Raw genomic sequence first — 26372 nt, 5'->3', positions numbered from 1 at the left:
AAAAAAAAACCAAGGGCATTTGGAAGCAATCAGCCATAGGACACAATGGCCCTAAAGACCAGAAGAACTGGATGGTACCCAGCTACCAATGCCAACCATTCAGGAAAGGATCAAATCTGGAGATCCTGGAGTGGGAGGGAAAATGTGGAACAAAATCCAAAATCTCAAAAATAACCAGAATTACTGGTCAGATGAAATTTAGTGAGACCCCCAATCCTATGGCCCTGGAATACATTCTGCGCCTGGAATAAAACTCACCCCCAGGGGCGGGCTCTCAGCCCAAGAGTTAACAAGATGTACAAGCAGACTACTCAACCCAGGATGATGCACTCACATACTCTATGGTAATATATCCCTTAGAGCAATAGACCACGGGACACCAGAGGACCAACATTCAAATTGAGGAAATGCAGGACAAACAGGAGTGCATAAATATGAGGGGCACAGAGGGAGGGTTACCGGACAGGGAAGGGAGAATACTGGGTTAGGGTTGAACATGGTAAATGGGGAATGAAACTAAATGTACACATTACGTTGAATGTAAAACAAGCTCTTAAAATAAATAAATAAATAAATAAATAAAGATGTAAGATGCAAAATTTTGCTTTCTTTGCATCACAGAATATACAATGTAACATAAGAAACCAACTCTTTATATATAAGGAATATCCCTGGTGGTGCAGTGATTAAGTGCTTGGCTGCCAACAGAAAGATGTGGTAGTCTGTTCTGTACAGATTTATAGGGGTCGCTATAAGTCGGATCTGACTCAACAGCAGTGCGTATGGGGCAGTTCTACTCTGTTTTAGGGTCCCTATGAATCAGCACTGATTCAACGGCAATAGCATCAAGAAATAATTCATGCTTAGTATTTTAAGAAGCCAATGTCATATAATGCATTTTATAAATACAATTTAGATTTTAGATGTGTAATCTAGAAATACCATAAAAAATTACTAAGCTGATGAGATATAATTATATCTGAATGGGCAAGTTTCAGCTCATTGTGATAAAACCCTACATAGACGAGATGCCTTTCCCAATGAGGCTCTTTAAGTGACTCTCTAAGTGAGATAAACTGGATAATTTAAAATATCCAAGACAACATTTTAAGCTACCATTTATGAGGTTTTACTTAAAAGGCTAGGTACTGTGCAAACTGTTCCACTCATTTTATCTCACATAATCTTAATAAATGTAGTAAGGAAGGTATCATTATCTTCATTTCATAGTCATAAAACTGAAGTTTAAGAGATTACACAATTTGTCCAAGGCTACACTGAACCTTCAATTAGACTCAAATGCCTATGCTTTCATTCAGTTTTGATTTACAGCTCAAGACTATGTTATTTTTGTTATAGGATTACAAGCTTACTTATTAACAAGATAATGTATTTTCCAAATAGTCACTTAAGTATTTTTATTCAGCACAGATGAGTTTGTAGTTCAAACTCAAAAGATGATATACCAGTCCTTACTTAATCTTATCTTAACTGCATTGGTTTTACACGAGAACTCTCAAATATTAAAGACGCATTGTATTTTCACCTCTTAGTTCACAAGGACTTTTATGTTGTCTGGAGTTCTGGTGGCGTAGTGCCTAAGGCATTTGACTGCTAACCGGAAGGCTGGTGGTTCAAACCCACCAGCCATTCCTTGGAAGGAAGGTTAGGCAATCTACTTCCGTAGTAATACTGCCTTGGAAACCCATGGAGGGTTCGCTATGAGTCGCATCCGACTCAATGGCAGTGGGTTTTAGAGGATGATTTACTTTCTTGCCTTTGAGAGCCAATGCACAGGGCTAAAACATTTTAATTATATATTCCCCTTTTAAACAGTTACTTATAAATGTTGTTTTCTGACACCTCTGTAAGCTGCACAGTTTGGACTCTGTAAAAGGAGATCTGATGAAATCTCATGCATTGTAAACAACGCCTTAGGCCCTAGCTACCAGAGCTCCTTAGTATAATAGGTTTAAGAAATGTACCCGGACTCAGGCAGATTTCAATTCCGATAGTGTCCTGGCCAATAACTAGCTGAAAAGGTCTGGCAAGTAGCTAAACATTGGAGTAATTATATGGAAAAATCAAGTCACATTTATTAGATTTAAAACCAAAGCAGACCCACTGCTGCCGAGTTGATTTGGACTCATAGGGACCCTATACCAAAAAAATCAAACTCACTGCTGTCGAGTCAGATCTGACTCATAGCAATCCCTCCTTGGGTTTCCAAGGCAGTATCACTATGGAAGTAGATTGCCCAATCTTCCTTCCTAGGAGAGGCTAGTGGGTTTGAACTGCTAGCCTTCTGGTTAGCAGTCAAGCGCCTTGGGCACTATGCCACCAGACCTACCCAATAGGGTTTCCAAGGCTGCAATCTTTACAGAAGCAGACTGCTGCATCTTTCTCCCAAAGTGGCACCTGTGTTTGAATCATCAACCTTGACTTAACCACTGTGCTACCACCATGCTACCAGGGCTCCTCATCATTACATCATAGATTTCTCTTTTAATGCATGTGTCCCAAGCTATTTAAAAAAAAAAAAAAAAAAAAAAAACCTATACCAGGAAAGTTGTGTGTAAGTTACGAAGTAAGAAGAGCTTTCTTTTTTCTGTATGTAGAATGCACCTGGGAATATCTATCTCACAACCCGCTGCAGTCCTGGGGCAAAATGAGATTGCCTTGGCACAGAGAATTTAGAATTCCTATTTTCAACAGAAACAGCATGGTAATAAACGATGGATAGGGTTAGGACCTGTCATATTACAGGATAACAGGCATCTTTAGGCTGATCTGAGACTATCTTTCTATAACGTTCTCACAAGACTTCAGAGTTCCAAAAACCCATGCATATATACTTTCTAAGACAATCCATTTACCACAGTGATTGGTGGCAGCCTTTTTCTTAACTCAGCAGACTAAAGATTATCTCTAGGTGAATTTTAAAGAATAACATTTTCTAGTTGAAATATGTATATTATTAAGATTCTTATGGACTCAAACTGTAAAAGCTGGACAGGCTCAGAGAGGATACAACCCCCTCATTTTCTAAATGAGGAAACTGAGGCTCAAGATCACATGACTAGGTTAGAAGGCCCTGGACTAAAACAGAAGTCAAACTCCAAATCCAGAGTTCTTTCTGGTGCAAAGAGATAAATACTATTCTAGAAACTAGAGTTTAGCCTTTCTAAAGTGGCAGGGTCTTCCCCTCCAAGTATACCTATGACCACAGTCTTAAAGGCTCATTTTTTTTTCTTTATTTTTTAATCCAAGTCCATAGCCCTGTTAAGTGCAACACCAGAATTTCCCAGGAAAAGCAGTTATTTTGGTACCACACTAGCATATCCCAACACATCATATCTAAAACATTAGTGTCTGGCAAAGCTCTCCATCTCTAGAGGCCATGCCACCTACCACACCCTTCTATACTGTTATCTGTTCAGCCAACTTTTTTAATATTTCCCAAGGCTTCAACATACAAACAAGCTTGCATGCTGTCTGACCCTCTAGGTCTATCTTCAGACATCTATTCAGTCCAAGCAATAGTGAGTTACCCCTTCTTTTTCACCAGGCTCACCTCATTAAAGAAGCTTTCCATTGTAATTGAGATTGTGCTTTCCAAGGTCCTTTTGACTGCGACACACAGAAAGAAATAATACACACCATCTCAAATAAATAACTTGAAAGTTTGTATTAAAATTTTAAATATGTATATGAACTAAAACTCTTCATTCTATTCTAATTCTGTTTTTAAAACATCCTAATTGGAATCTGCTAAATTTATTTCTCAATGCACTAATGGATCATGACTTGCACTTTGAAAAATAATGCTCCATAACATAAAAGGATGATTACTCTGACATGATGCTGGAGGAATAGTCAGAGGCATTAGGAAGTACTTAAGTGTGAGTCCCCTGAAAAACATCACTTTTTCTCTCTACCTATACTGGAGGCTGAAGTACCATAGTGAGAAAAAGGACTGGCATCTTACAGGTCAAGGGTGGGCAAAATAACCCCAAGGAAGAGACCAGGGTCATTTTAGAGGAAGAAAATATGAGCAGAACTTTTTTGTAATCTATTGGGCAGTATTGATAATCAGAATTCTTGCCCTTGTCTCGGGTGTTTATTTCCAGCTGGACTGTCCACATTTGCAGGCAGGAATATGTTACTCTTCTCGACAATTCTACACTCCACCTAGAGACAGGATTGAAGCAGAATTTAAAGTAAGAAGAACAGGGTTATTTTTTAAAATCTAGGATAACTTTTTTCTATCTGTGGTTTCTATTAAACAGTACACTCCTCACTCCAAAGGACACTGATTTGTTGATGGAAAAAAAGCAAGGCGAAAGGAGGATGTCATAAAGAAAAAAGTCTAAGATCATAAAAGAAGTAGCAAAATGCTGCCAAAAAAGCAGCAGCAGCATTTCTTAAATCCAGTTTTAAAGACTCAATTTATGTTGTTGTTGTTGTTAAGTGCCGTCGAGTTGTTTCCGACTCATAGCAACCCCATGCACAGCAGAACGAAACACTGCCCGATCCCGCGCCAGCCCCACAATCCCTGCTATACTCGAGGCCATCATCGCAGCCACTGTATCAATCCATCTCCCTGAAGGCCTCCCCCTCTTTCGTCGACCCTCCACCCTACCAAGCATGACATCCTTCTCCAGGGAATGGTCCCTTCTTACAACATGACCAAAATAGGTGAGACGAAGTCTGGCCATTCTTGCTTCCAAGGAGCATTCTGGCTGCACTTCCTCCAGGACAGATCTGTTAGTTCTTTTAGCAGTCCACGGTACTTTCAGCATTCTTCGCCAGCACCACAACTCAAAAGCATCAACTCTTCTTCGGTCTTCCCTATTCATTGTCCAGCTCTCACATGCATACCAGGTGATTGGAAATATCATGGCTTGTGTCAGGTGCACTTTAGTCCTCAATGAGATATCCTTGCTCCTCAGCACTTGAAACAGTTCCTTCGCAGTTGACTTTCCCAATGCTACACGTCGTCTAATGTCCTGACTGCTGCTTCCGTTGGCATCGATTGTGGAACCAAGCAACGTGAATTCCTTGACAACCTCAATCTTCTCTCCATTTATTGTGATGCTGCTCACAATTTATAGCTTTGTATATTTCATTTATGAAACTGATTATGTGTAACAAGAAATTTAAAGATGCATTCTCAATAGTCACATGAAAGTTTTCAGAGAACATCTTTAACATGTTTTAACATAAGAGCAATACTATTCCAGCCAACTTACTACAGTCTTGAACAACTCAAAAGTCTAATTCTCAACAGATATGACCAGTAAAATGTTTTCAAGGAGCACAATTACCTAGCTGAAACAATGGGACCAATTTTCCCATTTAGAAGCATAATACAAGTCTGCATTACTGCCACTCTTCTCCATCCCCCTTTATCCTTAAGAGAGGGGAAAAAGCCTAAACCTATTAGTAACACTCTCTGTTTCAAAGTCTGCCCAAACTGGGAACAGTTTATACTGTAAGATCTTACTCTTAACTCTTACCCACTTTGTTTTATTCTACTATAGACTCTTAGAGGATCCTGGGAAAAGACAGCAAATGGGCCACAGACGGATAGGAAGAGTCCTGCAGGGGTGAGATAGGGAAGAGAGGTCTCTATAATAAGTTGCTGTGCTCCCACTACTACAAGTCTCCTGCAGATGTAGTCCTATCTGGCACAATGACTATCAAAGGCATTAACTGCCTTTGTGTCTTTTTTTTTTTTTTAAGGTACACCTAATTAAATATCGAGACAGACACAAATTAAATTTTAACTTTTAATTCTCAAAGAGCTAGTTATGAGTCACCTTAAATGGCAGTTCACTCATTCATCATTCCACAAGTACTTGATGCCTACTGTACCAGGCACTAGTCTTAGGCCATAGGGAAAGAGTGAAACAGACACTCAACAGCCAATGGAAAGTAAATATTGGCATGGATGTGGAGAAACTGAAACATCTTAACCATTGCTAGTGGAAAAGTAAAATGGTATAGTCACTGTGGAAAAGTTCAACAATTCCCCAAAAAATTTCAACTTAGAACCACCAATTCCATTGTTAGGTATATACCTAAAAGATGTGAAAGTAGGAACACAGACACTTGTACACCAATGTTTATAGCAGCACTATTCACAATAGTCGAAAGTTGGAAACTACTCAAGTGTCCAACAATAGATGAATGGATAAACAAAATGTGATATGAACATACAGCCATAAAAAGAAATGAAGTTCTGATATATGCTAGGACATGGATGAACTTTGAAAACACTATGTTAAGTGAAATAAGTCAGACACAAATGAACAAAACTTATATGATCTTACTTATCTAAAATACCTAAAATAGGCAAATGCAGAGAGACAAAAGTAAATTAGTAGTTTCCAAGGGGCTGAAGGGGACAGGGAGGGAGGGAAGAGGAAGCATGACAAGTTATTGAAAAAAAAAAGATGCACAAACATCTCTGCCTTCTTAGGGCATATATTTTTGTGAGTGACATGACATATTAATACATAAAATTTCAGACACTGTGAACAATGAACTTAAGTTTAGTTAAATTAAAACCAAGGAATTTCACCAAACATATGACTCTTTTCTGTCCAAATAAGTGTGACAAGTCACTTATTTTAGGAACGTGATTTACTAGTAAAGATGCTTTTCTAAATTAAAACAGCACAATTCCTTCAGCTGTAGGAGGCAGAATTATCTTCCAATCTTAGAAATAGAGAAAGCAAAAAAACTTTTTTCCAAGAAGATATTCTGCATAGGTATGGCACCTTGATCACAGTGATCACAACACTGACTGGAAGAATAAATTACATACACCAGTGACAAGCAATTTGCTGCAAAACACGGAAGAGATGAACTTCTTAAGTCATTTAATTATCTATACTATACACACATGTGAAGGAGTCCTGGTGCTGTGCAGTAGTTACCAAAAGGTTACAGGTTCAAACTCACCAGCCAGCCGCTCGCTCCGCATTCTGCTTCCCTAGATATTACAGCCTTGAAAACCCTGTGGGACAGTTCTTTCATGTCCTATAGGGTCGCTGAGTCGGAACTCAAGGCGTTTGAGTTTAGTTATAAACATGTGATTTAAAAAACAAAACAAAAGAAAAAAAAAGTAAGGAGCGCACAAAACCCTTTAGTAGAAGAGACTTCAACAGGAGACAACGCTTTCCTGATAATTCAAACTGACAATGATTCAATATACTGAGAATTAAAGGATGCACACATGTTGAAGCAATGATATTTAAAGTTTACAGGTCGAAGCTAGACCACCGAAAGGCCCTAAGAAATCCCAATTTTGAAGCTCTAAGAGTTTCCATTTAAGATTAAACAAGATCAGGAAAGTTCCCTCTCCTGACCCACTCCTTCAGGAAAACTGAAACCGTGCTTCAGTTTATTTATGAAGAGTGCGTGTTATAGGGGTGACAAGAAGAATTTGGAGGTGTAAGAGGAAGCCATCTGGATCAGCTGGAGCAGAAGCAAACATCCTACACACCTGATTTCGGAATAACCCAAGGGCCTTCTAGGACAATTTAGCTCCTTTTGGGTTAATCGCAAAAGCGAGTTTGGGGACACCAGTGTGGATTGAAAAAGAGCACGCAGGCAGATCAGCCTGAAAACTACTTACAGCATCTAATGTCACTTTTTCATGCTCACGCCCTCCCGGCGCCCAATACACATCAATCGAATGAAAAACACCCAAATGAATGAATGAACGAACCAACGCGAGAGGGAGGGAGGTCTGGCCTGGAGGTCCCTTACAGCAAGCGCCTGGGGACCTCGAGGAGCCGTGCAGGATGCAGGCAGGTCTGGGGTCCAGGGGCTGCGGGTCGGGCCTCGCCGAACAAAGGCTGAGCCGGGCGGACTGGCAGGGACTCCGGGCGGGGCAAGGGCGCTCACCTCGTCGCCCCACTTGAGCACGTCCTTGTGTCGGTCCTTGACGGCGTGGTAGATGTGCAGGAACTGGAGTATCCCGTGCCGCCGCACGTGGTCCGCGTAGCGCTTGGTCTCTTCCCAGCTCAGTGGCGAGCCCTGGGACAGTAGCCCCATGGTCGTCCTCTCCTTCTCCTCCTTTGACCGGGGCCACTCGTTACGAGCGCTGGGCGTTCTCCGGACACTCAGTCACTCGCAGGAGTCGGCGGCACAGCCTGCTCCGCCCCGTGGGGGCGCCCTAGGGCCGCAGTCGGCAGAAGGAAGGTCCCGTTCGCTCCGGCTTCCTCGCGCGGGACTCCCTGACGCCCAGGCTACGGACCCTAGGGTCCCGCACACTGCGCGGACACAGAAGCAGAAGACCGGAGGGAAGACTGGGAGGCTCCTGTTCCGGTGGCCTTGCCCTTCGCCTGCTCGGTTTCCCGCTCCTGCTCTTGCTCCGAGGCGGTGGTGACGGACTCCACGGCCGCGGTGCGACAGCGGCTCCCGCTACTCTGTGCGGGTGTTGCTCACAGGCTTCTTCCTACTTGTGACCAAAACCTGCGCCGCCGCGGAGCATGCCCAGTTCCCGGTCGGTCCGCTGGCAGTTCCCTGAACGATCCGTCGCTCCGGATTTTATAGGCCACGGAGGGGGCGGGGAAGAGAGGAGGTGCAGGAGAGGAGGCGTGGTTGAGCTCTCGAAGGGGCTTAAAAGAGGGCTGCGGTGGAAGCGTGCGCAGGGGTGGTAGGGGAGGGGTCGGAGGGGGCGGGGCGGGGTGCGGGCGGGGAGAGTGGGGTCCGCCTCTTTTCAGGCAAATGAGCTAGGTAAAAGTCCGTTTTCCCTAACGCAAAAAAGAAGAACTTTGAATTAATGAAGAATTCACCACGTTAACTTTTAGGTGAGTAGGACTTCACATTTATAAAAGCATGGTGAGAACAGCAGGGTATGGTGATAAAAATATTAACTTGAAAGTCAGCCGAAGCATCTGTTCAAATTTAGGCTCCCACACGGATTTGGGCAAGTTATTTCCCTCTCTCTATAAAATTAGATTAAACTTTATGTACATGTACATAGAATAGGTAATTAATTAATCCAGTTATTGAGAGGAGCCAGTTTGTGTTTCGGCTTATGTATAATTATAATAGTTGTGTATTTTTTAACTATTTGATGACATGTGCTTTCTAGATGGAACATATCCCAACCATTGGAACATAAAGGACCTTGTCAACATATCCAAATGGACCATTTGAAGGAGCCACTTCCACAATTTATCCTAAGTTTCATCTGTTTAGTGATGAAAGTGGTAACGATGTTCATGTGCACTTACCATGTGGATAGAAGATAGTATGAACAACTAGATTTGGTCCTATCACGATGGGAAAAAGAGGGAGGTAACTTGCCTTCAAATAATTGTTTAATAAACATGTCCTGACAGAATGAAAACACGGCAGCCCTGGGAAAATGTAATATCAATTAGATTATGCATATACTGGAGCTTAGACAGTGTGTCCTTCTTGTACCTCCTTTCCTCACACTATCAAGGTTGGCATTTGAGAAAAACAAAAACAAACCCACTGCCATTGAATTGATCCCCACTCATATCAATCCTATAGGACAGAGTAGAACTACCCCATAGGGTTTCCAAGGTTGCTTCTTCATGGAAGCTGAGTGCCTCATCTTTCTCCCATAGAGCAGCTGGTGGATTTGAACTGTGGACCTTTTGGTCAGCAGCCAAATGCTTTAAATAGCACATCACCAGAGCTCTTATGTCATTAGCATTTCATAGGCAATTATTAACTACTGAATGAATATATGATAGTAGGAGTCTCTTTTCCCACACCTTCTGTATTGAGTGTACCTATAACAGGGCTTCGGGACATCCAAGGTCTGGCAGTGATTTCCACAGTGGGTTGTGGGTGTGTGTGTGTGTGAAGTGAGGTTTGAGTCATGGGAGACATTTCAATCTCCAGTGCTCAGACAGGATAAAAACCAAGCCTATTCCTTTGGCACACAAAGCCCTTTCTAATTTGTCCAAAGGCAACTTCAATAGCCTCAGCTAGTGCCTCCAGTAGGTACCCTCCCTGCCTGTGTGGTCTTGGCTTTCTGCCTTGATGCACACCATTTTGTCTGCCTGAAGTTCTCCACCTAACACACTCATGTTCACCCTTCAAATCCCATTTACTCCTCTCTGTACTCCGGTTGCATTTGTACATGCTTCTATTTGTACCTTGTGACGTTGTTGTTATGTGCCGTCGAGTCAGACCTGACTCATAGCGACCAGTCCTTGGGTTTCTGAGGTGGTATCACTGCGGAAGTATATTGTCCAACCTTCCTTCCGAGGAGTGGCTGGTGGGTTTGAACCATCAGCCTCTGGTTAGCAGTCAAGTGGCTAGGCACTACACTACCAGAGCTCCTATACATTGTGATAGGATCATTTAAAATGTATCGCTAAACTGGAGAGTGACTTTCTCTGGGATAAAGATGATTTATACCTTTGGTACCTTTAGTTCTAGAAAAGTGCTTGGTATACCAAACCAGAGTCACTGCCACCGAGTCAATTCTGACTCATAGTGACCCCCATCGGGTTTCCAAGGTTCTAAATCTTTACAGAAGCATTAGTAGCCAAATGCCTTAACCACTGTACCACCAGAGCTCCTTGCATGGTATACAGTAGGAGCTTAATAAATGTTAACCTGCCTGTGGAAGCAGGTAGTGAGGCGGAAACAGTGATGGTCATTTGTTTCACAAACAAGTAAGTCATATAAATGTTGTTACTCTAATAATCACGCCTCACATTTACATAGACATGCATTGTTAACATGATAACCATTAGCCACATATAGCCATTGAGACTTGAAATGTGGCTCATGTGACTGAGAAACTGTTTTTTTAGTTTTATTTCATTTTAGTCAATTTAAATGTAAATATAATGATTGATATCCCATTCAGTTATTGGAAAACTTTCAAGTAAGTGTGTAACAAATTGGGTATATAAATCTACTTTTTCAAATGTAAATTTCATTAAATTGAAACCAGATCCAAGATGTCCAGTGAAAATCTAGTCTACATTTTGAGCTATGAGTGTAATATGCACACAAGATTTTGAAGACCTAGTGTGAAAAAGAATGTAAGCAGCTCATTAGTAATTTTACATTGGTTGCCTGTTGATATTTTAAATATGTGAAACCAAAACAAACGAACTGCTGTTGAGTCAGACCCAACTCATAGTGACCCCTCCTTGGGTTTCCCAGGTGGTATCAGTACAGAACTAGATTGTCCAGCCTTCCTTCTGAAGAAAATGTTCTTTAAATTAATCCACCTATTTCTTTTTGGGAGCTCTCGTGGCATAGTGCCAGTTTTTAAAGGTGGCTACTGGAAAACTTAAGATCATATATGTATGTAGCTGGCATTCTGTTTTATTCAACAGCACTGATGTAGACCTTTAAACTTTACAAAGTGCATACTTTTCCATACCGTGAGGCTGGTCTCTTGAAAGCATCTCAGCTTCATTGGAGTGAGCAAACAGCAGGGTGTGTATGGGCAGTTCAGTAAGAGACTAGGTTCTAGTCTAGTAGAAAGCCTTTGTGGTAGTGAAAGCAGTGAAACTAACACTTGCTTCATTCTACCCCATTTTCTGATTCACACTCACAGGAAAGAGTCTTTCCCTGTCTACCCCAAATTCTGACCAGCAACCCAAGTGAGGGCCCCTGGACTCTGAAAAATCCCAGCTGGGTGCAGGTGTAGTGGCATTACCCGGCAGTCATGCCAAATTTAAGCCATCACCTCCACCATGCATTTTAGCAACTTCACACTTTATCTTAGCCAAAAGGCCACTCACTTCCCTCGAGCGGATTCAACTCATAGTGACCCGTCCTTGGGTTTCTAAGGTGGTTTCTCTATGGAAGTAGATTGTCCAATCGTCCTTCCAAGGAGTGGCTGGTGGGTTTGCAGCCCAGTCTTCTGGTTAGCAGTCAAATGTCTTAGACACTACACCACCAGAGTCCAAGAAGCGATCTTTTTAGCAACTTTAGCTACAAGGAAAACAACAATATTAATAACAAACAGAAGTCAGATCCATCAACAGTCATTTCCTCTCCAATTGACAGTGTTTTGAATTAGTAGGTCTACTTATAGATTTCATTAGGCAAACTGCACCCTCCAACTGGAAATCGACTTTTGGGAGTAAGTGTTCAGTGGATAGGTCAATTAGGGCTTAATGATTTTTAAAGTAGAAATTAGGAGCTCATAATCTTGCAGAATCAGCTCTCCTAGAGGACATGAACAAAGGATTATCTGGTCATTTCTTCCGCAGAAAAACTCAAAACTCGCTCTGCCGGTCCCAACCCACGCTTGACCAAAAGTGATCCAGGTACAGCATCCTTGTTCTTCAGCACCCGTGACTGCCGTTAGCCCCGCCTCCAGGGCTGCCCGAAAAACTCGGATTACGGAGCAGGGCGACTAGCGACTCCGTGCGTTCGCGGGCTCGAGCTGAGCATGCTCGCTCGCAGAGCTGGTGGGTCGCGGGAGGAAGCGGCGCCGGCCGCGGGTGCTGCACGCCGCGCCGTTGTTGTGATACAGCCCCCAGCACGTGATCGTCTGGCCCGCCTCCTGGGCGGGCGGTGCAGCCTCTCCGTGACTCAGCAATTTGTGTCCACTGCACACTAGAGGTCAACTCTGGGCACTCTGCTCCGGGGGCAAAGTCTCAGTCCGACCGCCACTCTGGATCTTGGTCTCCTGCTGGTGTGGCGGCAGCCATTTCAGATATGTTGGTTTTCAGATCTCTCGGTAGGGAGAAAAAAAGTTATTTCCTTATGGTCACGCCGTTCCCAGTTATCCTTCAGTCAGCGGCCAGGTAGAGAACCCGAGGCGCGCCTCGCATAGATCAAAAAATGAAAAAGGGGCTTTGCGTAGAGGACTGTGAGAGAGGCAGTTCGAGGTTTAAACCTGGTAGGGAGGGTCGCTTCTCGGCCTTTGCTGCCCCACCTTTGCTGCTCTCTTCTTCCTGACCATCCCGTGTCTTTGGTAGTCTTGTGTCTTTTGTAGTCTCTTGGGGCGCCTACTTTATGTCTATGAGTGGCACTTTGTGTGTTCTGAAATCCATAGTGCAATCCTGATTGTTGCTACGTCCTATAGCTGAGTCAACTGAGATTCTGTAACATTAAATAACAGGTAGTGGTTCCGCTGGGATTTGACCTCCAGTGTGATTTCAAAGCTGTGCCCTTTCTACTACACCACACTGCCTGGCTCAAGCTGATAGCTGCCTTCTGTGGGACGCTTCCTGGGACTTAGACATTCTCAGCGACAGCCCTCCTCCTTGGACACCCTGTCTCCAAAGCTTTCTGGTTTGCCTTAACATTAACTACAGTGGAGTGTGGCCCCAGTCTCGACAACCCCATGGACCGTGGTGGTTCCTAGTGTTTTCACTGGCTGATTTTTCAGAAGTAGATCATCAGGCCTATCTGTTTGTCAGTCTGGTCTGGAAGCTCAGTTGAAGCTTGTTCAGCATCATAGCACACGCAAGCCTCCACTGATAGGTGCTGTGCATGATAGCATTGAAGGAACTCTAACGGGTCTCTGTCATGAAGGCAAGATTTCTGCCATTGAACTATCACTGCCCCCTCTGGTCTGCCAGTTGTTATGTGCCGTGGAGTCAGAGCGGACTCATAGCAACCGGTCCTTGGGTTTCCGAGTGGGTATCACTACGGAAGTAGATTGCCCAACCCGCCTTCGAAGGAGTGGCTGGTGGGTTTGAAATGCCAGCCTTCTGGTTAGTAGTCAAGTGCCTTAGGCACTAAGCTACTAGAGCTCCTAGTCTGCCTAGAAGGTGCTTAATTTTTTTTTTTTCCCCCCTTAACTGATGACAAGAAATACAAGAAGCCCTGGCATGATTGGTTAAGCATTGGACTACTCAATGAAAGGTTGGCACTTGGAACTCACAGAGGCACCTAGGAAGAAAGGCCTGGCAGTTTGTAACTCAACAGCAACTAACAAGAAGAAAGGCATAGTTTTATTTATCATCTAGGACCCCTGCCTCATCACCTGTTCAAATGAGAATTTGGAAGAGGTATCCCTTCCAGCACAACCTCTGATGTCATTCTGTGATGATAAAATTATACTTCTTTCATGAATTAGTTGAAAAAAATTTTTTTTTGCACTGTGTACTACTTGTACTTAGATATGCTATTGTTTTAAGTCAAAAAAGCAAAGAACCTTTTTAAAGCCAATTTTTAGTTCATATAGGTTTTTTTTTTTTTTTTTTTAACAAACAAACATAAAAGTGCTTGTTTTCATGTAGAGTTGCAAAAGAACAATGCGGTCAAGTGAAGGCGTTTTTTTTTAAGGAGAAGCTTGAGTGTGCAAAAGGAAGATGGGAAGGCATCAGCAAAGAGCAAGATGAAGGATGTGGCAGAGAGAAAGGATGCATTTGGGACAAAGGTTTCTTAGGAGGAATGAACTGATGGTTTCTGGAACGTGTGTGTAGTGAGCTTTTTTCCAGAATAGTATCAGTGCTTCCTGTGTGATGCTAAGGAAGAAAACAAGGATGCCATGATAGATGTGTTGTGACAGGGTGGTAGCTGAGTCCAATAGGCTCACACTTGTCGTGTGTTGTTATGTGCTGTCGAGTCAGACCTGACTCATAGCGACCCCTCCTTGGGTTTCCAAGGCAATGTCACTACAGAAGTAGATTGGCAACCTTCCTTCTGAGGAGTGGCTGGTGGGTTTGAACCACCAGCCTTCTGGTTAGCAGTCAAGCGCCTTAGGCACTACAGATATAATAATAAGAAAAGATAACACCACTTTTCATTGTGGACTGTCTCAAACAAACAAAAGTAGAGAGAAATAGTATAATGACTCTTCACATACGTATTACCTCCCTTCATCAGTTATTGCCACACTTCCATTATTCACTTCACCAGTTATTTTAAAGCAAGCCTTACCGCTACAGTATTATCTTTGATAGTTAGCTCTGAGTGAGGCTGCAGAGAGAGATGAATATAATAGGAAGCTTGAGCAACTTATGAGAGAAATGATCCAAGAAGAAGAAAGGGAATGAGCAAAAGGATATGCAACTGTTAATGTTCTAAATAGTGGTAATCTCACCTTAAAAAACAAAACAAAAAAGTCATGCCTCTTACATGCATTGTTTCATAATGGCTGACGTGTCACTTATTATTGTCAAAGTAGGCCCAGTGTCAAAAAGTGACTAAGGTCTTTAAGACATGTACTTGCCCTTTTAAAGATTCTTAATCATAGTCTCTACCCTTTTCCTTCCATTTCATGCACCTAGCTTTACACAGATTTATGTAATTATGTAAACTTGCTAAAGACAGTGCTTCATTCTCCATTCCAAAAAAAGAAACCAAACTCACTGCTGTAGAGTCAAATCTGATTCATAGAGACCCCTGCTTGGGTTTCTGAAGCTATATCTCTACAGAAGTAGATTGCCCAATTAGATAGCACTAAATAATTGCCTTTTGCACACAGCAACCTATGTTTCAGGATTAACTCAAGTATTATATGGTGCTTTTCCTGAAACATTTACAAAGGTTATCGAAATAACCAGTTGAGAAGAATTATATGTACAATGGTTGTAATTGTGACTTGCCATTGAGTCATTTCTGATTCATGGTGACCCTGTGTGTGTATGAAGATAAAACTGTAGTAGGTCTTAAAGGCTGTGGCCCTTTGGAAATAGATCGTCAGGCCTGGCTTCCAGACCACTTCTGGGTGGGTTCATACCACTAACTTTTGGCTAGTAGTCAAGCACTTAACTGTTTGCACTACCCAGGGACTCTGATTAAAATCATTTTATTTGCAGTTATTATGAACATGAATGTATACAAATACATACTAGCTACTTGTTCCTGGCACTCTGAGGGAGCCTGTGATAAATGGGCTTAGGACTGTGTTGCAGACTGAATTGTGTCCTCCCAAAATATGTGTTGAATTCCTGGTCCTTGTACCTATAGATGTGATTGTGTTTGGAAATAGAGGTTTTCTTTTTATTATGTTAATGAGACATGCCAGTATAGGGTGCATCCTAAACTTAATCACTTCTGAGTTATGAAAAGACTAGAATAGACACAGCGATACATACAGGGAAAGACAGATACCATGGGAAGATCATCTATAAGCCAAGGAACACCAAGGAACCAAGGAATGCCCAAAAAGGAATGCTACTGAAAAGGAAAGAATCAATACTGCTCGGACCCAGATTGGGACTTCTAGCTTTTAGAGCTATGAGAAAATAAAATTTAAAACTACCCACTTCTGATATTTGTGTTACAGCAGCACTAGGTAACTGAGACACATTTGAATAGGTTTTTAGGCTGTAAGGGATGCTTTGACAGAGGAAAGGGAGAGAACAGAGTGAAGGGACCAACATTTGTCATATGCCTACGCTGAATCTTGTTCTTTGCACTAACATTATCTTATTTAATCTCCATAGCACTTCAAATTTATTATGCATAAACTTATAGTAGATAGTCTTAGTACCTTATTATATATTTAATTTCTTCATAGAATTTAACTGCTAAGAACTGGACTCAAAGAACAAAGAAAATAATAGCTCATATTTGTTTGCTACAGTGTAGCTTTCACATATATTATGTCATTTGCTTCTTCTGATGACATCTGTGAAGTAGGATTGTGTTACAGGGACAGAAACCAAGACTGAGAGGTTACTTGGCGTGCGCAAAAGTCATACCACTAGGACAAGCTGAGCTGGGATTACAGCACATCATCATTACTCCAACTCTGATAGTACTTGACAGGGGGTATTGATTAGTGAGTATTTCATCACAATCCCAGATCTTCAAGAATTTAAGTTTAGCAGATAATTTCTTTTTCCTTTTCCTAATTATTTATTTATTATTGTTGTTGTTATGTGCTGTCGAGTCAGCCCTGACTCATAGCGACCCCTCCTTGGGTTTCCAAGGCAGTATCACTATGGAAGTAGATTGCCTCATCTTCCTTCCGAGGAGTGGCTGGTGGGTTTGAACCACCAGCCTTCTGGTTAGCAGTCAAGTACCTTAGGCACTAGGCTACCAGAGCTCTTTTATTATTATAAAAGAAATATTCTCAGCCAGCTGTCTTTAAGGACCAAAACAAAAGGAAAGCAGGCCCAGGAAGTGACCTCTGAGAAGAGAGCTATTGGCTTGGGGCAGGTGGTGAGGTCAGTGTCCTTCCTCATCAGGGTAGTGGTTTGACTCTGCCCAGGCTCACCCCATCTCTTCCTTACAAAGCCTTTCCTGACATTACCCTCCTCTGACCTGTCTCCTCCTCTGACCTGTCTGCATTAACAGAAATTCCCTTAATATATGGAGCCCCCAGGTGGTGCAGTTATGCTCAGCTGATAACCTAAAGGTTGGCTGTTCAAGTCCACCAAGAAGCAACTTGGAAGAAAGGCCCACTGATCTACTTCCAAAAATCAGTCATTGAAACCCTATGGAGCACAGTTCTACTCTGATGCACGTAGAGTCACCATGAGCCAGAATCAACTCAATGGCAATTGGATTTTAGTATAGCTAGAAGAACATCAAGAGATGATTTCTTTGCTAGTTATGAACCTTTGAGTAAATCCACAGAAGTAAAACAGACCACTTCTTCTAGTATCATTAAGTAATAGCATTTACTAAAAATCATGAAAATCATTGAAAATGCAAATTATTTGTCCAGAGAACTCTTAAGTGTACAGCAAAACCTCTTTTCCTGTTTTAAGGAAAACCAACTGTAACTTTTTTTGTGAGTGGTCATGATGTTTTCCTTATGTGTGTGAGTGTGTGTGTGTGTGTGTGTTTTAAATTTTGGAGAAAATATAAACAACAAAAAATACATCCATTCAACAATTTTTGCATGTATAGTTCAACGACAATAGTTATATATCACGTCGTGTCACCATTCTTCCTATCTCTGCCTATACTGTTTCACCATTGTTAACTAAGACTCTGCCCTTAAGGTTCTCATCTGTGCTTTAGAGTAACTGTTGTTGATTTGGTCTCTTAGAGATTATATATATATATATTTAAATTTTTATTGTGATTTGGGTGAAAGTTTACAGAGCAATTTCATTTTCCACACAGCAGTTCATATACATTTTGTCTCATGACATTGACTGCAATTTCCCACAATGTAATAGCTCTCTTCCCACTTCTCCCCATTGTTACCTCTTCCCTGTGTCCTTCTCTCCCATGCACTCTTGCCCCCTAGCAGTTTCCCTGCACATATACTGCCCTTCTGTTCTCCCATGATTTATGTCTCCAAAGAGTGTATCTGCCTGATGTAAATGTTCAGCCCATATTCCTGTCTTTTATTTGGCTGGAAGCCACAGGAGTGAGTTCAATTCCAGACCTGAAGGGCAGCTAGGGGCCATAGTCTCAGGGTTTTCAACAGGCTCTATCAGACCAGTAAACGTGGTCTTTTTTTTTTTTTCTTAAGATTTTGAGTTTTGTTCCACGTTGTTCTCCCGCTCTATCCAGGATCTCCTATATAAATCCCCTTCCAAGTGGTTACAGTGGTAGCCGGGCACCATCTAGTTCTTCTCTCATAGTCATATAGGCTGAGGATCACATGGTATACCAGTCCCTTGGACTAATTGTTTCCATACATCTTTGGTTTTCTTCATTCTTCTTTGAGGAGAGACCCATCATTGCCATCTAGATGGCCGCTTGCAAGCTTTTAAGATTCCAGTTGCTAAGTTGCTAATCACCAAAGTAGGATGTGGAACAGTGTTTTTGTGTAGTATGTTATACCAATTGAGCTTGATGTCCCCTGTGACCATGGTCCCAAGCCCACAGGTCCGACTTCTCACTCCCTCTGGGTAGCAGGCTATGGCCAAGAAGTCAGCACAACTTTGTCCCTTGTCAGCTCTATTATATACCTGGAAATTCTTCCAGAACATACAAATACACTTGTAGAAACAGTTGCCTGTAGTTGTCTGCCAACCCTGTACATGGTCATTTTCACACTCCCTCCTGGCTAGACAAACATGATTGTTCAGCCTGTCCACCCATAGATCATTGTTTGCCATCACTAACAATGCAGTGGTGTATGTGCAAAATGGTTCATCTTTGTTGTTTGTATCACCCATATACCTCTCTTTGTCTTCTTCTTGCTCAATGCCACTGTATTGATCACTTAAATTTGGTGCATTGCCCTTCCCTTCACCCAAATCAATACTTACCTCTACCTCTCTAACAGTGTTCCCTTCGTCCTTTACCCTTCCACCCTGGTAACCAACAAAGAACATTTCCTTCCATATATAAACCTTTCCTTGACTTTTCACAGTAGCGGACTGATACATTATTTGTCCTTCTGTGATTGACTTATTTCACTCAGCATAATGTCCTCCAAGTTCTTCATGTTGTGCAGTGTTTTGCAGATTCTACATTGTTCTTTAGGGTTGTATAGTATTCCATTGTGTGTATGTACCATAGTTTAGTTATCCATTCTTCTGTTGATGGGTACCTATGGTTGTTTCTATCTTTTTGCTGTTGTAAATAGTGCTGCAGTGAACATGGGTGTGCATATGTCTGTTCTTGTCCTGGCTTTCACTTCTTTAGGACATATACCTAATAATGGGATTGCTGAGTCAAATGGTATTTCTAATTCCAAGTATTTAAGGAATTGTCATACTGCTTTCCACAGTGGTTGTATCATTTTACAGTCCCATCAGCAGTGTATGAGAGTCCCAGTGATCTCTTAGAGATAATTCTTTACTGTCTGCGGTCATACCACCCTGAATGCGCCCAATTTCATCTGATCTCAGAAGCTGAAAGAGCACAATATTCAAGGCAAATATTCTTTATTAACTGAGCTAATTTGTTGTTTAGTTTAAAGATGACTTCATAATTATGAACAATTTTTACATACAGGGGACATTTCACTGTTTACACTGCCTTCAGTATGGTTAAGAGCACAATTCTGTAGTCATAGGCCTGTGTGATGAGAAGAAAATTTAGCAGGTTTTCTGAGTCATTAGCTTGCAATCAAGATGGCAGTAGTTAAAACCTTGAAAGTGTTGGCAATAGAATGAGAATTGTCCTTGAAGGTAAACTTATTATCGAGATTACATTTAGGCACATCTTTTTTTTCAGTAGGTATAACAGATAATTAAGAAATGTGTTTACAGATATCTTTTAATATATATTAACTTGGATTAAATATGTCCATAAATTGCATGTGAAATTAGTACCAAAGTTGATCTGAGCTACAGAGAACTTAGTTTGGAAGTTTGAAGAATATTCAAGTGTTGTTGTTGTTATGTGCCGTCGAGTCAAACCCAACTCATAGCGACCCCTCCTTGGGTTTCCAAGGCAGTATCACTACGGAAGTAGGATTGCCCCACCTTCCTTCCGAGGAGTGGCTGGTGGGTTTGAACCGCCAGCCGTCTGGTTAGCAGGCAAGTGTCTTAGCCACTATGCTACCAGAGCTCCCGAATATTCAAATATCATGGTTATGTAAGTAAGGAAATTTTTGCCAGTTGGATTAAATTTGTGTTTATTTATTTACCAAATATTTACTGAGCATCTACTGCGTGCCTGTCTTGTTCTCAATGCTGGGGATACTGGGTCAATGAGGAGAACAACATTTCTGCTCTTATAGAGCTTTTCTTCAAGAGTAAGAAGACAGAAAATAAACTTGATAGTTTTAGATGGCATTTTGAAGACTAATACCAAAAAACCAAATTCATTTTTCTGACTCATAGCAACCCCCATCGGGTATCCAAGGGTATAAATCTTTATGCAAGCAGACTGATTCATCTTTCTTCCATGGTGGGTTCAAACTGCTGACCTTCTGTTACTATCCAAATGCCTTAACCACTGCACCACCAGTGCTCCTTTGAAGACTAATTTAAAGAAAATAAACCAAACCCACTGCTATTGAGTTATTCTGACTTATAGTGATCCCCATTGTGTTTCCAACGCAGTAAATCTTTATGGAAGTGGATTGCCTGCTCTTCCTTCTGTGGAGTGGCTGGTGGGTTTGAACCATTAACATTCTGGTTAGCAGTCAAATACCTTAGGCACTGTGCCACCAGAGCTCCTTTTGAAGACTAATAGAGGACACCTGTTGTTATTGTGTCAATTTTTACATGTCAGATTGTCTCCAAGTTAGTTTTGCTAATGATTTAGGTAGCAGTGCTGTGATTTTGCTGGCCAAAAAAGCTGCCATCTCTTAGAGAATTATCTGCTGCTCCAGTTGAGGATAAACTCGACCGTTATAAAAAGATTATATGTATTTGTATATATTTCTGTTATATTCCAGGTAGGATATACTGCTTCCTTCCAAAATGCAGTGTGTGTTGCTATTGAAATACAGATGCTTTTGTTCCCTTTCCAAACAATGATATCCCTCGTTTCATGTCCTCTTGTAAATCCAGACTACTTTTCTGGAAGTTCCCAGTTAATATACCGCTGCAACCGTTTTTGAGTTATCTTCAACAAAATTTTACTTGCGTGTGATATTAATGATACTGTTTGATATTTTCCACATTATGTTGGATCACCTTTCTTTGTAATGGTTATAAATAGGGATCTCTTTCAGTCAGTTGGCCAGGTGGCTGTCTTCCAATTTTCTTGGCAAAGATGAGTAAATGCCTCCAGCGTGGCATCCATTTGTTGAAATACCTTGATGGAAATTCATTAATTCCTAGAGCCTTGTTTGTTGTCAATTCCTTCAGTGCAACTTTTGACATCTTCCTTCAGTACCATTGGTTCTTGATCATATGCCATCACCTGAAATAGATGAACATTGACTGATTCTCTTTGGTACAGTGATCCTGTGTATTCCTTCCATCTTCTTTTGATGTCTCCTGCATCATTCAATATTTTGCCCATAGAATCTTTCACTATTGCAACTTGAGGCTTGAATTTTTTCTTCTGTTCTTTCAGCTTGAGAAATGCCGAGCATGTTCTTCCCTTTTGGTTTTCCAACTCTGGGACTTTGTGCATTTCATTATAATAATTGACTTTGCCTTCTTGAGCTGCCCTTATAAATCTTCTGTTCAGCTATTTTATCTTGTCATTTTCTCCATTTGCTTTAGCTACTCTTTGTTCAAAAGCAGGTTTTAGAGTCTCTTCTCACATTTGTTTTGGTCTTTTCTTCCATTCCTATCTTTTTAATGACCTTTTGCATTCTTCCTGCATGATGTTCTTGATGTCATCCATAATTCCTCTGGTTTTTGGTCATTGGTGTTCAGTGCATCAAATCTGTTCTTCAGATGGTCTCTAAATTCAAGCAGGATATAATCAAGGTCATATTTTGGCTCTCATGGACTACTTTTAATTATCTTCAGCTTAACTTGAACTTGCATATGACCAGTTCCACAGTCAACTCCTGGCCTTGTTTTGGCTGAAGATATTGAGCTTCTCCATTACCTCTTTCCACAGATGTAGTAGATGTTCCATCTGGTGAAGTCCATGTGTATAGCCACCATTTGTGTTGTTGGAAAAAGGTATTTGCAACAAATAAGTCTTTGGTTTTGCAAAATTCTATTATGTGACTCCCAGCGTCATTTTTATCACCAAGGCCATATTTTCCAACTACTAGCTCTGGTAGCATAGTGGCTAAGACACTTGCCTGCTAACCAGACGGCTGGCGGTTCAAACCCACCAGCCACTCCTCGGAAGGAAGGTTGGGCAATCCTACTTCCGTAGTGATAACTGCCTCGGAAACCCAAGGAGGGGTCGCTATGAGTCGGGGCCGACTCGACGGCACATAACAACAACAACAACAGTGATTCTTCTTGGTTTTCAATGTTTTCGTTCCAATCACCAGTAATAATCAATATATCTTGATTGCATGTTTGGTCAGTTTCAGACTGCAGAAATTGGTAGAAATCTTTAATTTCCTTATCTTTGGCTTTGGTGGTTGGTGCATAAATTTGAATAATAGTAATATTAACTGGTCTTCCTTGTAGGCATATAGGTATAATCCCATCACTGACAGCATTGTACTTCTGGATAGATCTTGAAATAGTTTTTGTGATTATGAATGCCATGCCGTTCCTCTTCTATTCTCATTTCGGGTGTTAGACTGGATTCTCTAGAGAAACAAAACCAGTAAAGCTTATATATAGAGAGAAAGGGAAATTTATTTTAGGAAAATAGTTCACACACTTATAGAAGCTGGCAGGTCCAAAGTTCTTGGATCAGATGTTCAAACTGGAGGCTTTTCCCGACTCACGCAGCTGAAGGGGCTGAGGAGCTCAAGGTTGGCGGGCAGTATACTGGTGTTGACTCCAACGAATGATGAGTCCAAGATCTCCAGGCCGAATGGTGGATTGTTCACTCATGGACAGTTGTAGGCAGCACAACAAAATCCTGATCCACAGAAGAATGTCTCTTTTCCCAGGATGTCCATAAATATACTGGAAGCAGGCCACACCCCTAGGGAAACTCCCTTTCAGCGGATTGGCTGCTCAAAACATATACATCTGATCCCATCTTTGGAACAACCCACATCACAATTGCTTAAACCACACAGAATTGTGGTCCAGCCAAGTTGACACACAGCTCCAACTATCACACCTGGCATAGTAGATCATATTGTTGTCTGATTCAAAATAGCCAAAACCAGTCCGCTCGCTGATGCTTAGGATATCGATCTTTATGCATTCCATTTCATTTTTGATGACCTCCAATTTTCCTAGATTCATACTTAGACATTCCATGTTCCAATTTTTAATGGATGTTTGCAGCTATTTCTTCCTGTTTTGAGTCATGCTACATCAGCAAATAGAGGTCTGAAAGCTTTATTCCATCCATGTCATTAAGATTGACTCTCCTTTGAGGAGGCAGCTCTTCCCCAGGTGTATTTTGAGTGCCATCCAACCTGAGGGGCTCATCTTCCAGAATTATATCTGATAATGTTTCAAGGCTATTCATAACGTTTTCCAGTAGTATATCAAACAGTGTTTCACTGCTATTCATAAGATTTTTACTGGCAAATTCTTTGAGAAGTGGATGGCCCCTTCCTTTTTCTGAGCCTTAGTCTGGAAGCTCTTCTGGAACCTGTCTACCATGAGTGACGCTGCTGGTGTTTGAGCTACCAGTGGCACAGCCTCCAGCCTCATGGCAGCATGCTGCACCACAGTACAACAAACTGACTGATGAGTGGTCATTTGTAAGATCCTTGGAAGCATAAAATTTAAACAATTTCTAAAGCCTCAAGGATTTATGAGTAAGTCAAGGTGGGATTTATTCAGTAAGCCAAAATAGTGTCAAAATGTCAATGAATATTCAATTTGATATTTTAAATTTGATTAAATTGACTCGACACATTGTTATATGGTTAAGATTTTATTCTTTTTTTAAAATTAGATTAACTTCAGATGAAAACAGTAATTAATGGCACACTTTTGCTAGTATGATACTAATAACATTCTGCAGGCAGACCATATTGATATAAGGTTCCTGGCACAGTTGGATAAGGCATCTAGAATGTAAAACAAGTGGGAAAAGTATAAATAATCCTGTTTTCAGAAATATGGTACATTTGATTGTGTAAATTTGTAGGAAATAAATAATTTAATCTATTTTTAATATATTACACTCAAGTTTGCTTATAAGTACTTCTTTTTTTTTTCCTTATAAGAAAATAACATAAATTCTGCTTAAGGATAGAACCTTGTATCAAAAGATTCTTCTCCTCTATACATTCTTGTCCACCACTCGTCTGTCAGTTTGTTGTACTGAGGTGGCTTGTGTGTTGCTGTGAGACTGGAGGCTATGCCACTGGTAGTTTGAATACCAGCAGGGTCATCCATGGTGGACAGGTTGCAGCAGAGCTTCCACACTAAGACAGACTTGGAAGAAGGAAGGGGCCATCCACTTCTCAAAGAATTTGCTAGTGAAAATCTTACAAATAGCAGTGAAACACTGTCTAGTATATTACTGGATAACTTTATGAATAGCCCTGAAATACTGTCCACAATAGTGCTGGAAGATGAGCCCCTCAGATCAGAATATACCCAAAATACAACTGGAGAAGAGCTGCCTCCTCAAAGTAGAGTCAACTATAATAATATGGATGGGGTAAAGCTTTTGGGACCTCCATTTGCTGATGTGGCATGACTCAAAACAGGAAGAAATAGCTGCAAACATCCATTAATTGAAACATGGAATATATGAAGTATGAATCTAGGAAAATTGGAAGTTGTCAAAAATGAAATGGAATGCATAAAGAACAATATCCTAGGCATTAGGTAGCTGAAATGGACTGGTATTGGCCATTTTGAATCAGACAACAATATGATGTACTATGCTATGAATGACAGATTGGAAGAAGAATGGTGTGGCATTCATTATCACAAAGAATGTTTCAAGATCTATCCTGAAGTACAACCTGTCAGTGGTAGGATAATATCCATATGCCTACAAGGAAGACCAGTTAATACTACTATTATTAAAATTTATGCACCAACCACCAAAGCCAAAGACGAGGAAACTGAAGATTTTTACCAACTTCTGCTGTCTGAAATTGACCAAACATGTAATCAAGAAGTGTTGATTATCACTAGTGATTGGAATGCAAAAGTTGGAAACAAAGGAGAATCACTGGTAATTGGAAAATATGGCCTTGGTGATAGAAATAACACTGGAGATTGCATGATAGAATTTTGCAAGACCAATGATTTATTCATCGCAAGTACCATTTTTCAACAACACAAACAACAGTGGTATATGTGGACTTCGCCAGATGGAGTACACAGGAATCTGATTGACTACATCTGTGGAAAGAGTTGATGGAGAAACTCAACATTTTCAGCCAAAACAAGGCCAGGAGCTGACTGTGTAACAGACCATCAGTTGCCCATATGCAAATTCAAGTTGAAGCTGAAGACAATTAAAATAAGTCCATGAGAGCCAAAATATGACCTTGATTACTTCCTTCTTGAATTTAGAGACCATTTGAAGAATAGATTTGGTACACTGAACTCAGATGACCAAAAACCAGAGGAATTGTGGGATGACATCAAGAACATCATCCATAAAGAAAGCAGAAGGTCATTAAAAAGGCAAGAAGGGAAGAAAAGACCAAAATGAACGTCAGAAGTCTGAAACTTGCCCTTGAGTGAAGAGTAGCTAAAGCAAATGGAAGAAATGACAAGATAAAAGAGCTGAACAGAAGATTTCAAAGAGCATCTAAAGCAGACAAAGCCAATTACTATAATGAAATATACAAAGACCTGGAGTTAGAAAACCAAAAGGGAAGAACATGCTCGACATTTCTCAAGCTGAAAGAACTGAGGAAAATATTTAAGCCTCAAGTTGCAATATTGAAAGATTCTGAGGGCAAAATATTGAATGATGCAGGAAACATCAAAAGAAGATGAAAGAATACACAGGATCACTGTACCAAAGAGAATTGGTCAATGTTCATCCATTTCAGGAGATGTCATAAGTTTAAGAACCAATGGTATTGAGGGAAGAGGTTGAAGCTG

The 26372-nt window shown here is 41.1% G+C and overlaps 1 protein-coding gene across 1 annotated transcript in view; it reads right to left on the bottom strand.

Moving 5' to 3' along the window:
- Positions 1 to 8067, bottom strand: part of GCLC (glutamate-cysteine ligase catalytic subunit) — a 75095-nt gene extending 67028 nt beyond the window's left edge. Inside the window, exon 1 of the mRNA XM_007936134.2 lies at positions 7918 to 8067. Within this exon, the coding sequence (XP_007934325.1) occupies positions 7918 to 8067 (150 nt within the window). The remainder of the gene's footprint in view (positions 1 to 7917) is intronic.
- Positions 8068 to 26372: the final 18305 nt, after the last annotated feature.

Source organism: Orycteropus afer, unplaced genomic scaffold (genome assembly GCF_000298275.1).
Source record: "Orycteropus afer afer isolate SDZICR_OR568_19922 unplaced genomic scaffold, OryAfe1.0 scaffold00034, whole genome shotgun sequence".
Classification (NCBI taxonomy): Eukaryota; Metazoa; Chordata; class Mammalia; order Tubulidentata; family Orycteropodidae; genus Orycteropus; species Orycteropus afer.
The sequence above is the reverse complement of the archived record's forward strand: the minus strand, read 5'-3'. Positions and strand labels throughout refer to the sequence as shown.